Genomic DNA, 13,542 nt, shown 5'->3' on the forward strand with positions numbered 1-13,542 from the left:
AAATCGTGCTTCAGGTTAAGTACTTTGCTTCAGGATAAGAACAGAAATCATGATCCGGTGGTGCGGCGGCAGCAGGAGGCCCCATTAGATAAAGTGGTGCTTCAGGTTAAGAACAGTTTCAGGTTAAGAACGGACCTCCGGAACGAATTAAGTACTTAGCCCAAGGTACCACTGTAAAGGGGACACACCAAGGACTCAATAATAACCCTTGTTTGAACATTCTAAGGTTTAATAGAAGCCTGGAAAGGCAAGAGAAAAACCAACAAAACAATATGCAGGAGTTTCATTTTAATCTTTCCTAAACCTCCAATATCTAAGCATTGTCTACTCGCAAAATATCAAGTTTCAGGACTATACAGAACATGAACACAAACTGTCATTAACAAGCTCATGAGATTTCCCATGAGTTTGAGAAAGCCAAAGAACGTAGCATTGGCTGAAGAAATGAACTTCTGAAGAAACAATGGTTTTCTTCCTTTTTTGAAAAAATAACTTTCTACTCCTTAATATTGCAAATTTATCCCGGAGTGTGTGGGGGCAATGCCTGGTAACATGTCAGAAGTGATACCAAATAAGGTATCAGTTGGACAGGAATCATATTCAGCAGCTATGAAGCTCATTACCCCATGACGTATGCATAAAAAATTATAAAAATGGTTTAAAAATGGAAAATGAAAAAATAATGCAGAGTTTGGTTAATTTTACACCGGCTGAAGAATCCGGTTTTTCTCCTTGGTGCTGAATTTATTTTGAGAGGATGGGGAATATGTAGGGTCCACAAAGTCTTGGTCATACCTAAGTTGCAAAGAATACATATCTGTATGTCTGCTTTGGTGCTAGTTTAAAAAGAAGAAGAAGAAGAAAGCATGCATGAGCAATGAAATAGAGGCTTAATATATTAAAGCTAGCCTCAAGTGTACCAGCTTTTCTATCAAGATTTGTGTGTCTAAATTAGTATGATCTTCCTCAAACATTTATTTTTGAAAAGAAACAGAAAGGTGCTCCAATACTTAAATTCAAAAGGCCTTTTGAAAACGAAGAAAAAGTTACTATCACAGGATGAAGAAGTCTTTGATAATTAGCTATTTTTAAAATACAAGCAATCTAACCTGCTAATGAGCAAAATAACTTTTAAAACATCTGATTAAAACAGAAGAAATAGATTATGCTAATGACTTTACCCAGTTACCTCTTCTATAGATCTTTTAGCACCAACTATTAATTATATCATAATGAAAGCACAAAGTCTAGACTAATTGAGTTTGTGAGTCATCTACCTGGAAGGGGAACTTTTTTGTGAGGGCAAAGTGAATGATCCCAAACGTGAACTAAACAGAGTAAATTTGGGTTTCACCTTCAGCTCTTTGAAAGTCAAAATAATATTTATACTCTCAACTTTTTTCTCCTTCACTAACTATTAGTTTTAAGAATATAAAAAGGTAAGAAGAGCTTGTCAGTTTGGGGGCAATGGCTTATCTAGGCCAGCATCCTATTTTCACAGTAGCCTACCAGATGCCTTTGAGAAACCCGCAAGCACGACCTGAGCACAGCATCCCTCTCCCCTCCTAAGGTTTCCAGCAAATGTTATTCAGAAACACACTGCCTCTGGTCATCAAACAGTTTCCTTCTAACATCAATACATTACTCGAGTTAACAGTGATAGCTGCCTTCTGTGTAATATGAGATTAAATTCGCAAACCTTGATCATCATTCCGAAAAAATAAAAATAAAAATCATTTTCTTTAAAATGAAAAAGTCTAGCAATTCTGGATGGTTGTTTATTTTTATTTACTGCTAATGGGGAAACATATTTTACAAATTATACAATGAACAGCTAGGTCTTCATTTCAGTTGAGGCTAATCCAACCAGTTTCAGGCATGGGGGCAGATTTGTGTTCTACACAACAGTGTTTATGTGTAGCACTCAAAATAAATAAAAAAAATTAAAATTGTCCAGTAGCACCTTAGAGACCAACTAAGTTTGTTCTGGGTATAAGCTTTCGAAAGCTTATAGAGACCAACCCAGAACAAACTTAGTTGGTGCTACTGGACAATTTTATTTTATTTCTTTATTTCAACTGCATCAGACCAACACGGCTACCTACCTGAATCTAGTATGTGTAGCACTGTTATTTTTCCCTGCAGGAGCAAATAGGATCCATTCGACTTTATACAGAAGAAAACTAATGAATTATCTAACACTTCAGCATCATCCCAAGTTCTTTCCTAGTTTCCCATTCTTCTTCAAAGCCCATTCTGATAAAGCCTTTCCTGCTCTACCTGGTTTTCATCCCTTCATTGCTAAATGCTGCCAATTTATTCTACCCAGTCCTCAATAGCTTTACCAGATCCTGTCCCTCATGTACAACTTGGACTTTAAGCCCCAGGGCCATGTCACGTCTCTGTTCTGCATGATACCTCGCATGCTGCCAGCAGTAAGTATTAAACTACCAGCCTTACAACCTACTCATATACAAACAACAGATCCTGGAAAACACCTGACATTAAAACATTTAACTTGATATTCACTTGGGGGTTTGCGGCTCACAAAATGACCTAGACCTATGACTCTGTTTCTCTGATTCCACAAAGAATCAAGGAAATCTTTCAGTAGCATAGAGAGTATCCAGAGAACCAACACAGCAGACAATGCCCAACCTACTGAAATCCCATCATGGATTTTAAGGGATATCAAGAAGAGAAGAAACTAATTAAAGTTGAAATATCCTGAATATAATCTTTATCTGTTGACTCAGCTCAAGAGATTAAATCCCTATATACTTGGTTATATGAGAGAAAGAGAGAGAGAGATTAGTGATCCCTTCCCAGCTGTTAAGGAGCAATACCTGAATATAGATTTCTTGTGGGAGTCCATAAGAGAAGACAAAACATGTGATTGGAATGATGTCAGTTCCCCAAAGACACCAACTCATACTTACACAGAAAGAAAGACATCTCCATACCTTTATATATACACAAGAGGAAATATAACAGAATGATGCCTTTATTAGTGCCCAAAGCGAAAGAATAATGGATTACAATAGTTCATCCTGGCAATAGACAGAGTTGAAAGTAACATGAGCAGCTGACGTACAACATTTCTAATGCCGTTACATGAATATGCTTCTTCCATGAATGCAGCACTTCCAGTCCTATTTTTACCAAACTCTTCCAAAGTCCAAGAAACCAAGTTGTGAAACATTCAGTATGACTTGTAAGTAATTTCTGTCAATACTATTAGTCAGAATATTTGAATAAGAAAGGTAGAAAAAATAAAACCAAAACTAGAAACTAGTTTGAGGGGAATACAAAATTTTGTTGTTTATTTCTATTTGTTTAAATCGAACAGAATAAACACAGGGCTCCTTCTGCCCAAGAAATGGACTGCAATCCAGCAGAGGCTCCCATTGAAGGAAGAGTGAAAAGCAATGAACATCAATTCCTTCTTATCCCTACTGCGTCCCACGTCCCATGCCATGCTGTTCTGGAGGGTTCTGAAACTCTGCGGAGCAGAATTTCAACAAGTCCTGGGGGTCCTGCAGCAAACTCACAGGAACTCTGGATCCAAGCTATGCAACTTAATATCCCCACCCACTGATCATCCCCATTTTCATACCAATGATAAAATTATGAACAATTCAACTATTATCTACTCTATTGCATCCCATATTAATTTACTCTTCCATAGCCCCATCTTGTACTGAGCCAAGAAGCTGATTTGGGTAAAGTTATGCTAGAAAAACTTATATATTATATTTAGGGCAATTAATATATTTTAGGGCAATTAACATTCTAAAATTTGTTAGCAGCTATTTAATTTGTACAGTGGTGGTATTGCGACCTGCCTTAGGTCAGGTCAGATGGCTCTGAGCAATGTGAAGTTAAGAATGTACTCATGCAGATCATGAACCCTTGTTTAAATAAAGTCCTCTTTCACTATTTGGGTGAAATCAACACCCATCTGGCCTACAAAGCCCCAATACGCTAACAATACAGTTGCAATACTTGAGGTTCCAACCTAAGCAAGTTGTGTAAAGCCGAGTTTTTAAAAATGAACCAATAATAATCAAATTTAAATCAAGTTTCAGGTCACTAACTCTCTCCAAGGTTTAAAGAAGGTTGCTGTTAACACTGCAAGTTGCTGTTGTAATTGATCCTATCGGTTTGGCATTTATAGATATATTATTTCCAAAACATGTAATAAGGCTGCACGATTCAATTACATTTTTTTTATCGTCAATGTGAATGTTTTGGTTGTTTTATTGGTTTTAATATTTTGTAATAAACTTTTTTTTTTTAAAGGATTCCTTTTTGCTGTTTTACAAAGTCTAGCATGGGAAGCAGCCAGGAAGCTACCAGATGTAAGGGAGAGACAAACAGGTCTCTTAAATATATGGGCTTGGATCCCAAGAAACAAACAGAGAATTTCACTTGGCCAAGGGGGTTTCCCACATCAATTTGCAGTACAGGAGAAGGACTATTTGCATGTAATAATAATTTATTATTTATACCCCGCCCATCTGGCTGGTTTCCCTCAGCCACTCTGGGCGGCTTCCAGCAGAATATTAAAATACAATGATTCACTTAGAAGGCCTCAGGTTCTATCTCAAGCATCTCCATGCAGGGCTAAGAAAGAACCTTATCCAAAACTATGGAGAGCAACTTCCAGTCCATGTAGACAATACAGAGCTAGATAAACGAACATTTCAACTAAGTAGAGGTCAGCTTTCTATGTTCCCCCTAGAGCTCTTCACATCCTGGGAAAGTGACTGCTGAGATCTGAAGGGCCTCTATAAAAGAGTGCAATACAGAATCCCATGAAAATCAGCAGCTGGCAAAAACTAAACTAAACCTTGTGCTAGTGGGTATGCTTACCATTCACACAAAGGCCACTTTGGGTCCAAGCCGTGGTGCTGTGTAATTTCATGATATTTGAAGGAGGGAGAGAATAGCGATGGTATGGGACAGAGCCAGCTCCTAAGGTGACATGCAGTAGGGATGAATGTGATTTTTCCAGGCTTAAAAAAAAGTCAACAAGAAAGAGGTAGGCAGTTATCATCCCATGCCTTTTCAGAGAAGTACAGTTGTTTTGCAATGGTGACATGGTTGCTTTTGCTCTGGGTGGCATTACTCCTGAAAACTTCAGTAGTAATGCCTCTCTTACATTACCAAGACGACCTCTCTTTATCCCATGCAGGGCCACTGCAGCTGCAAAGACAGCCAACTTTAGAAAAGTGCCTCAGCTGTCAAATTTGTCACTTAAACGTCAGAGGCAGACACATGCTCCAAGTCAAAATAAAATGGAAGCAATAATAATTCCCCCTCTTAAGGAAAAAATGCTTGTTGGTAGACTCCAGCATGACAGCCATATTCCATGGTTCAATGCTCACTACAGACTTGCCACTTGAGGGCAGAACGCATGATTAATTGAAATAAAACACGACTGTGTTAAAGAAAATATATTGCCAAGGTAAAAAAAAAAAAAAAGACACCACAGCTAACAATATTTCAGATGTAGGGACATAATAGTATCGCTTCATTTTTATGACATCAGTTCACTAAATATAGAAAAACAATATATTCAGTAAACGGGCGGTTAGAGAGAGACCAGGCTTTTTCTGTGTTTTTTCCTAATCACTAATTCACTAAGAGAAAGAATGGCACCTCTGATCAACTGCAAACAAAATATTGCATATATTCAACTTTAACACACACACATAAATAAATATGTGCAAGTTTCCCAAACATTGCCCTAACTCTTGACATGCAGATACAATACAGACAGTAACCATTTTAGATATAGCCAATTGACGCGCGACCACCAACATGCGGGTCCTTTTGGACCCCGGAAGAGGGAGGAATGGAGGCAGAAAAGAGTATGTTGGGCCAAGACTGGACCTAATGGTCAGGGCACTCTCTGCCATGCACTCTCTGCCATGTGTGGGGACCAGGAACAGAACCCCCATGGAAAATGGTCACTGCCTGTATTGTGTTTATATTACAAATCCATAGCATGTGTGTTCACGAAAACTGTGACACTGCCTGTTGCTTGCCGGGATGGAGAGGTGTGTGAAGAGTGTTTTCACAATATTTTTTCACTGGTGTCTATAGAACCATAGTCCAAGGAGTAATAGTTCCGCTGGGGTGTCCAAGTGACAGCTTCCATTCATGTGTCATTCATTCCCTTTCAAGATTTCTGGTGCTATCAAATAACAGGTTTCACTATGCCATATATACCTTTACAGTGGTGCCCCGCAAGACGAAATTAATTCGTTCCGCAATTTTTGCCGTCTAGCGAATTTTTCTTCTTGCGAAGCACGGTTTAAACGGTTTAACAAAGTCGCAAGACGTTTTCGTCTTGCGAAGCAACCCCATAGGGTAATTCGTCTTGCGAGGCAAATCGCGAATGAAAAAACCTTTCGTCTAGCGAGTTTTTTGTCTTGCGAGGCATTCGTCTTGCGGGGCACCACTGTATTGCCATGTAGCCGTAGATACAATCCCTTTTCCCCAGTCTATAGGGATTGGGCTTGAAGTGGCCTTAGGATGGGAATCTGGGACCGGCTGTCAGGGAAAGAGATTTATGGGCTCAGGGAAGTGACCTCTCCTCTCTCAGCTCAATCAAATGCACTATACAAGTCTGTAAATAGGATAGGTGCTGCCATCAGAGTGCATGAGGCAGTGTGGAGGACAGGAAGAGGGAGGCATGTGGATGCCGAAGAGCAGTGAGTTCTATAGAGGTGCCACCCAGAAAGATTGCCCTATCAGAGAAAAACAGGAAAGATCACATTGGCCAAAAGGTCAGATTGGTCCATGGAACACTCGTCCCGACTGCCTCAGCTGTGCCTGGGTATGGCTCTTTACCTATCCTAATGTGGGCTTATATCTTAGATTGACATCTGTGAAATCAAGTATGTGAAACATAAGCTATTCCACCCAACTAGTGCTCCTGACAACTAGGATGCCCGTTAATGTGTTAAGGACTGTGGTTAGTTGGTTAGGGAACTGCTCTGTGGAGTTTGTCTTTGTGGGTTTGAGTCTTAGGCCCCCTTTTTAAGCAGACATGTGGAAGTTGAGTATTCACTCCTTGATGCTAGTGGGACTTCCCATTTCCTGTTCCTGCAAACCTGTGCCCTATGTACGGAACCACTGGAGGCTGCTGGTGGCAGAATGCATCTTTGGCCAACCTCACTGGTTATTTGGCAAAAGAGTCTTTCTTTCCCTAGGTGGTGTTGAACTTTTGCCCGAATGGACTGTGTGTGCCTTGGAGATTGTTCTTCAGTGATACATCTCCAGCCCCAGAATAATTTAAGTATAGGATTGCCTTGGCCATGTGTTAGGCACACTCTTATATCTGTGCATCCTAAAGCTACAAAAACCTAATAAAAATAAAACTGTGGATTTTTATCCAGGTTTAACCTAAGCCAATAAAATGTTTTTCATACATGAAACAGAGTGGCAAGATTTATAATCAAAATTGCATAATATTTCACAGGATGCTCTGTTATCAAAATCCACAAAAATTCAAAGGGCTGTTTCTTATATTCTCCGAGAAGCTCAAGTCAGAACAAACTAAGAGATAATGCAACTAGGCATAACACAATAAAAGATATTACCTTCGCAATGCATTATTGCTGCCAATTATAAGAATCACTTCAACTTAATTTCAAAAGCACAATCACCTTCAACTGTAACAGTCTCTTTTTTAAATTTCAAACTGTATTACATTAAGGCAATAACTCACCTTCCAGCTATAATATTGGTCTCTCTTATTTCAAAAATACATTTCATAAATACTTCATCGACAAGTCAAGCTAATTCAGGTTAATTTTATTGTATTTCAGTGCTATCTCACATTTGTGTGCAATTACCTCTATCATTTTATTGCTACGCCGGAAAGTAATCAGAGCAATTATTTGAAAAAGAAGGCATATAAATTTTAAGTCACAGTTGCTGGCATTTTTGATAAAATAGCAGCTTTATCTCAGAAAGTGGCAGGGACATCAGATAAATCATGCATCAGTCAAGTGTAGCTGACCCCCAAGTGCATTGCACAATATCAGAAGTGCTTCAAAAGAAACTTTCCTGCATCATCCATCATCCTCCATAATACTAAAATAGCTACACCTGAAGAGTTAGAACTAAAGAACAACAGTAAAACAGAATCCAAGCAATATGGGTAACACTATTAACAACGCTCCTCTTTAAACTAAACTATAAAGGAACCACTAGAATTTGCTTGTAAACAAATAAGTCCTATTTCCATATTGCATCTTCAAACAAACAGTCCTACAATAACCAGCACCCCAACTAAATTCTATTCAAAATACTTGTCAGATCATACACTGAAAGAAATATAAGGCATAACCACACACTATCAGAGCTTGTTCAAATTTCACAAAAGCAGGAAAAACATGTTCTGTGTTTACATGGCATTCATGGTACTAGAAGTTACCCATTCCTAGCAGAATTAGAACAAGGACAGAGGCAGCTGAAGAGGAGCAAACACCACCATTTTTGTCAATGCCCTATATACAGTAAAAGGTAAAGGTAAAGGGTCCCCTGACCATTAGGTCCAGTCGTGGCCGACTCTGGGGTTGCGGTGCTCATCTTGCTTTACTGGCCGAGGGAGCCAGTGTACATCTTCTGGGTCATGTGGCCAGCATGACTAAGCCGCTTCTGGTGAACCAGAGCAGCACACAAAAATGCTGTTTACCTTCCCGCCAGAGCGGTACCTATTTATCTACTTGCACTTTAATGTGCATTCAAAATGCTAGGTTGGCAGGAGCAGGGACCAAGCAATGGGAGCTCACACCGTTGCAAGGATTCGAACCGCTGACCTTCTGATCGGCAAGTCCTAAGCTCTGTGGTTTAACCCACAGCGCCACCCACGTCCCTCTATATACAATACACATGGCTTAAAAGAGAAATAGTATCCAAGCATTGAGAGCAACACAATAGACCTACCACCATTAAAATGAAATACCTAGTGAAAGCACCAAGTGTGGGAGCAAGAACTGAAGATTGACTGAAGGATTCCTTGGTCTCCCTGCTCAACTGGTCTCCACTTTCAAGGAGAAAATAGAAAACACAATGAAAAAACACAGACATATTTTTCCAATAGGGCTAGTGGTGCAATTACAAAATTTGAAATATGCCCAGTGGTGCAAGGAGTTTGCTGACCCCTGCTCTAAATAAACACTCCTACAGAATGGCCATTTGGATGTCAACCAGCATTCTACCTCACTTCTTGCTTGTTAACTTCTTCAGCAAAGGAGTGAAATGTGCATCATTATCACAGACACAAATATATGTCTATCTATGTAGGACAGGTTGTATTTTAAGGGAGCCTTGCTGTATGCTTTGCAGAATTACCCGGTTTCAAGTACAGTTTCCACAGTTTAGCCACAAGTACGGCATTTCACTTCTTCAGGCCCCCATTCTCTCCTCACTGAAAAGAGGAAAATTTTATAGCTTCTATGGGGAGGAGGAAATAATAAAATGGGAAATCCACAACCTATGTAAGCCTTTAAAGTTGACCATTACAAATCATAGCATCAAAAGATAAATGTGTAATCAAGCAAACGAGGAGAGGGGGCAACTGGGAGGAAAATAAATTAATGTAATACAGGAAACAATCAATTTACATGTGGCCAGTTGACACGTGACTGCACATGCACGCATCACGCCAACCCAGAAGTGGTCAGAAAAAGGGGCAGGTGGGCATAATGGGGCAGGCTTATGAACACTCTGCCATCATGTGCTATGATCTGGAATGCACTCCCCCCCCCCCCCAAAAAAAAACAGGGGCTGCCTGTAACTAAAGGCTATTCAGTTTTTCCTGGAGGTGATTGGAAGGGTGTGTGCGTGTGTGTGTGTCAGCCAGCCCCATGTTTTCCTCAAGCTGGTAAAAACTACCCCAGTAAATACAGTGCCAAAATCGGACTGTATCTACTGCATCTGAGTACTGCATTGTTCACATGTATAGAAACAGTGAAAGAGCACACCTACCAAAAACAAAAGGAAGGTTACCATAAAAGCACCTTAGATGTACAAGTTTAAGTACGATCTATACAGAGGATGCTGCATCTCAAACGAGATATCAGCTAGACAATTTTGGCTTGATGTTTTATACAATACAATTTTCTACGGAGTTTAGATTTATTGAAGAAATAACTGGTTTTACGTTAAATGCCTTGATTCACAATCTGAATCTGAATCTGAAGTTTAAGGGTTTGTTGTTAGGTGGTGTTTTTGTTGTTGTTTTTAAAAGAAAAATAAAGATTCATCTAGCCACAGAAGAGCAGAAAACAGCTCAGTTAACCCTAAAAATACAGCAATCTTCAATTAGGTTATGCTCTGTGGAAGATAGATATGTGATGCGGAAAGGTCCACTGCTGCCTGTTACCAACCATGACAGAGCTACTGAGATTTACAATGCAGCATCAATCTTGTCAACCGGATTCTTAACACTGACTGCTGGACACTAGGGAAAGATGCCAACTACGTTATGCGAATTCTTCTCCAACATTATTACTTTGTGTGTGGACCCAAATGCACTATTTTCTGCCCATAGCAACTTACTTTTTGATGAAGTTTTGATGCCATGTTAAGTATACGAAGCAGCTCGGCCTAAGAGAAAGGAAAATTGAAATGCATTAAGAAAAAAATACAAAAGCATACATTTCATAGGCAACTAAAAGAGATACCATGCCCCCTCTTATTTCCCCTCTTAGATACGAGATCACAGAAAAAGAGAGAGAGGACTCAGACTTTTAGAGGATGCAGTACCAAACAGTGGATGGGAAATTTCTTTTCTTGCAAGCAAACAGGAATTTTGCAGTTCAGTAGGTCATCTATCATCTGCAATGAGTCATAATCAACAGAATGAGATTATGAGGACTTCTCTCATCACTTGTCCTGTAAAATAGGGATCTACAGGATAACAGCAAGGCTTAAGACACATCCGAAAGCCTGTAAAAATAATGCTTAAAATATACTGTACTGTAGCTACTAAACACTCCATGTTTTTTCCATATACATATTGCTTCCTTCCTTAGATTAAACAAGATGCGCACAAAGGGCATTCTGAGATATTTTGCATATGTGAAGAAAAACAAGCATGAAATATTCCTATAAATTACTATGGCTATTAACGATTTAGTTTGCAAGACTGCTTTCAGCTGCAAGCAAATCAAGACATAAAAACATTTACAAGGAAGCAAGTTTCACCAGAACTATTTGAAATGATTTGCAAATAAGGAGATTTAGAGTCAAGTTCATAGTACACATATATTTTTAATTCACTCTTCTACTTTATAGTGGTTTAGAGTAATGTTGTTATAACCCAACTTTAGCGATGTTTACTTTCCATGAAGGGATAATACAGGCAATCATTTTCAAATGGTTAACTTACCATACTGTGCACATAACAACTTAGGTGGTCATCTGAATTGGCTGGCCTCTGTTGAAGGACAATATTTTACCTCTCCTCTGCTGTCCCAGATTTCAGCTCAGGAGTGGAAGAGCAGTAAGGTTTTCTTTAACACCTTGCAGCACGAGACCGGTGACCAGCTTAACCAAGTGTTTATATACACACTGCAGTAAGTTACCACATAGGATTTGTCCCATTTATTTAAGTAGAACTTATTTCAGAGTAAGTGGGCCCAGGACCATGGCCTTAAAAGTGAGCATAGCAAAGCCGATGAAAGCCAAAATGTGTCAGCATGAACACATGTGCCTAAGGACTTGTCTAAAGACACTAACGTGTGCATAAAAAAACAACCCCTTGTATGTTGGTGGATTGTACACTTCCAGCTTGTAATTTTATCAATATAAAATGCAAAAGCACATTCGTATGAGGCTGCCCAAATATTAAGATTGCAAAGCTTAGCTTCATTTTGTTTGCTGGAGGTCTTCCTTTGCTAAGTCAGATACATGTACCGGGAGTATTCTCAGATCTTAATTAGAGGGGTGGGGATGTTGAATCCTTAACAAGAAGTGGACTTCTCCCAAGTGTTTTGGTTAAATGTGTGTTAAAAATAAAGAGCTTTGAGCAGCCTGAATAGAAATTACATCCCCTTTCAATCATGCTAACCCAATTTAGTACAGGTAGTACAACCTGCCAAGACCTAGATTTCAAAGATGAAGTAGGGGTGGAGGGAGAGAAACCACTTTCAAAACTGATTGAGCCTTTTGCTTTTGTTCAATTAGGCACATTTTATAAAAACAAAAATTATTTTCTAGACTGAATTTGCTATATTCGCTTTCCTTTTATTCCAAGGTATTTCAATTTACATAGCCAAAAACTGCTAATCATATTCAACTACAGCTCTAGATATTTTTCAATATTATTTCATGTACTTCCAAAAACATTTGTATGTTTGCATTACACCTGACCGCTATAATTAACTGTATTTTAATATAATAGCTAAGTTACAAGTCCACGCCCAACGTATACACCATCTATCTTTGTCAACAGCAGGTCAGAATGTTGAAATCTAACTACAGTGGTACCTTGGGTTAAGTACTTAATTCGTTCCGGAGGTCCGTTCTTAACCTGAAACTGTTCTTAACCTGAAGCACCACTTTAGCTAATGGGGCCTCCTGCTACTGCTGCGCCGCTGGAACATGATTTCTGTTCTCATCCTGAAGCAAAGTTCTTAACCCGAAGTAATATTTCTGGGTTAGCGGAGTCTGTAACCTGAAGCCTATGTAACCTGAAGCGTAAGTAACCCGAGGTACCACTGCATCTGGGTGGGGCCAAAATGCCTTTTCGCCCCCACATTAAGAGGTACAATTATTGAGTCTAACAAAATCCTGAGTATATGATCATCCCTTTTTATTCTTGCCTTCCACAGCACACTGCCAAAAGAGAAGGGGTTGTTCCGACAGCATGGAACAAAGATCGTCTCCAGGAGCAAGAACTATATGTAGGATGAGGTGGCGCTATTAAATCCACAACTTTATTGGTTACAACTCATAGGGTATGGTAGCACACCGGGTGAGAATCCACTCATTGGAAAGCCAAACTGCTGGGTGATGCAACCAGTCTGGCTCAGATACCAGGGAAGCAATGAGGTGAGTGACAGGCATACCTGGTTCAGCATGGCTCAAGCAGATAGTGTAGTTCTTTCCTGGATACCTTTTGGATAGCATGGCGACCACTTGCAGCCCACTTACCCTTAAATATTAATTTGACCCAAAGCCAGAAATCGTTTATATTGCAGTTTAATAAACACTTCGCATTTTGTTTTGTGACTTGAACAAAGGCCTTAAACTTTTATTTAGCAAATAACCCTTAATGACCTCACCCCCCCCCCATAGGAAGAGACTCAGGCTTCTCTTAGCAGACAAATGTGAAATTCCCTGCACTCCATCACAGCACTTAAAGTCAGGTTGGTAAGAAGTGGGAATAGCAGGGGTCAAGTGCTAGATCTCAAGTGATGAGATGGACTCAAAGAAAGGTTGTTGTTTTTTCCCTTTCAGCTTTCCTGCTGACTAATCAAAGGGAAAATATGGTTTTGAATTCCACCAAGATCCACG

The 13,542-nt window shown here is 39.5% G+C and overlaps 1 protein-coding gene across 8 annotated transcripts in view; it reads right to left on the reverse strand.

Annotated features, from left to right (window-relative positions):
- The window catches only part of MGMT (O-6-methylguanine-DNA methyltransferase), a 181,436-nt gene that overhangs the window by 153,524 nt on the left and 14,370 nt on the right, over positions 1 to 13,542 (reverse strand). For all 8 annotated transcript variants that reach the window (XM_083506039.1, XM_083506037.1, XM_083506038.1 and 5 more), the window contains exon 2: positions 10,582 to 10,629. In XM_083506039.1, coding sequence (XP_083362165.1) covers positions 10,582 to 10,629 — 48 coding nt within the window. The remainder of the gene's footprint in view (positions 1 to 10,581; positions 10,630 to 13,542) is intronic.

The sequence above is a fragment of the Podarcis liolepis genome, assembly GCF_965112155.1.
Source record: "Podarcis liolepis genome assembly, chromosome: 5".
Lineage (NCBI taxonomy): Eukaryota > Metazoa > Chordata > Lepidosauria > Squamata > Lacertidae > Podarcis > Podarcis liolepis.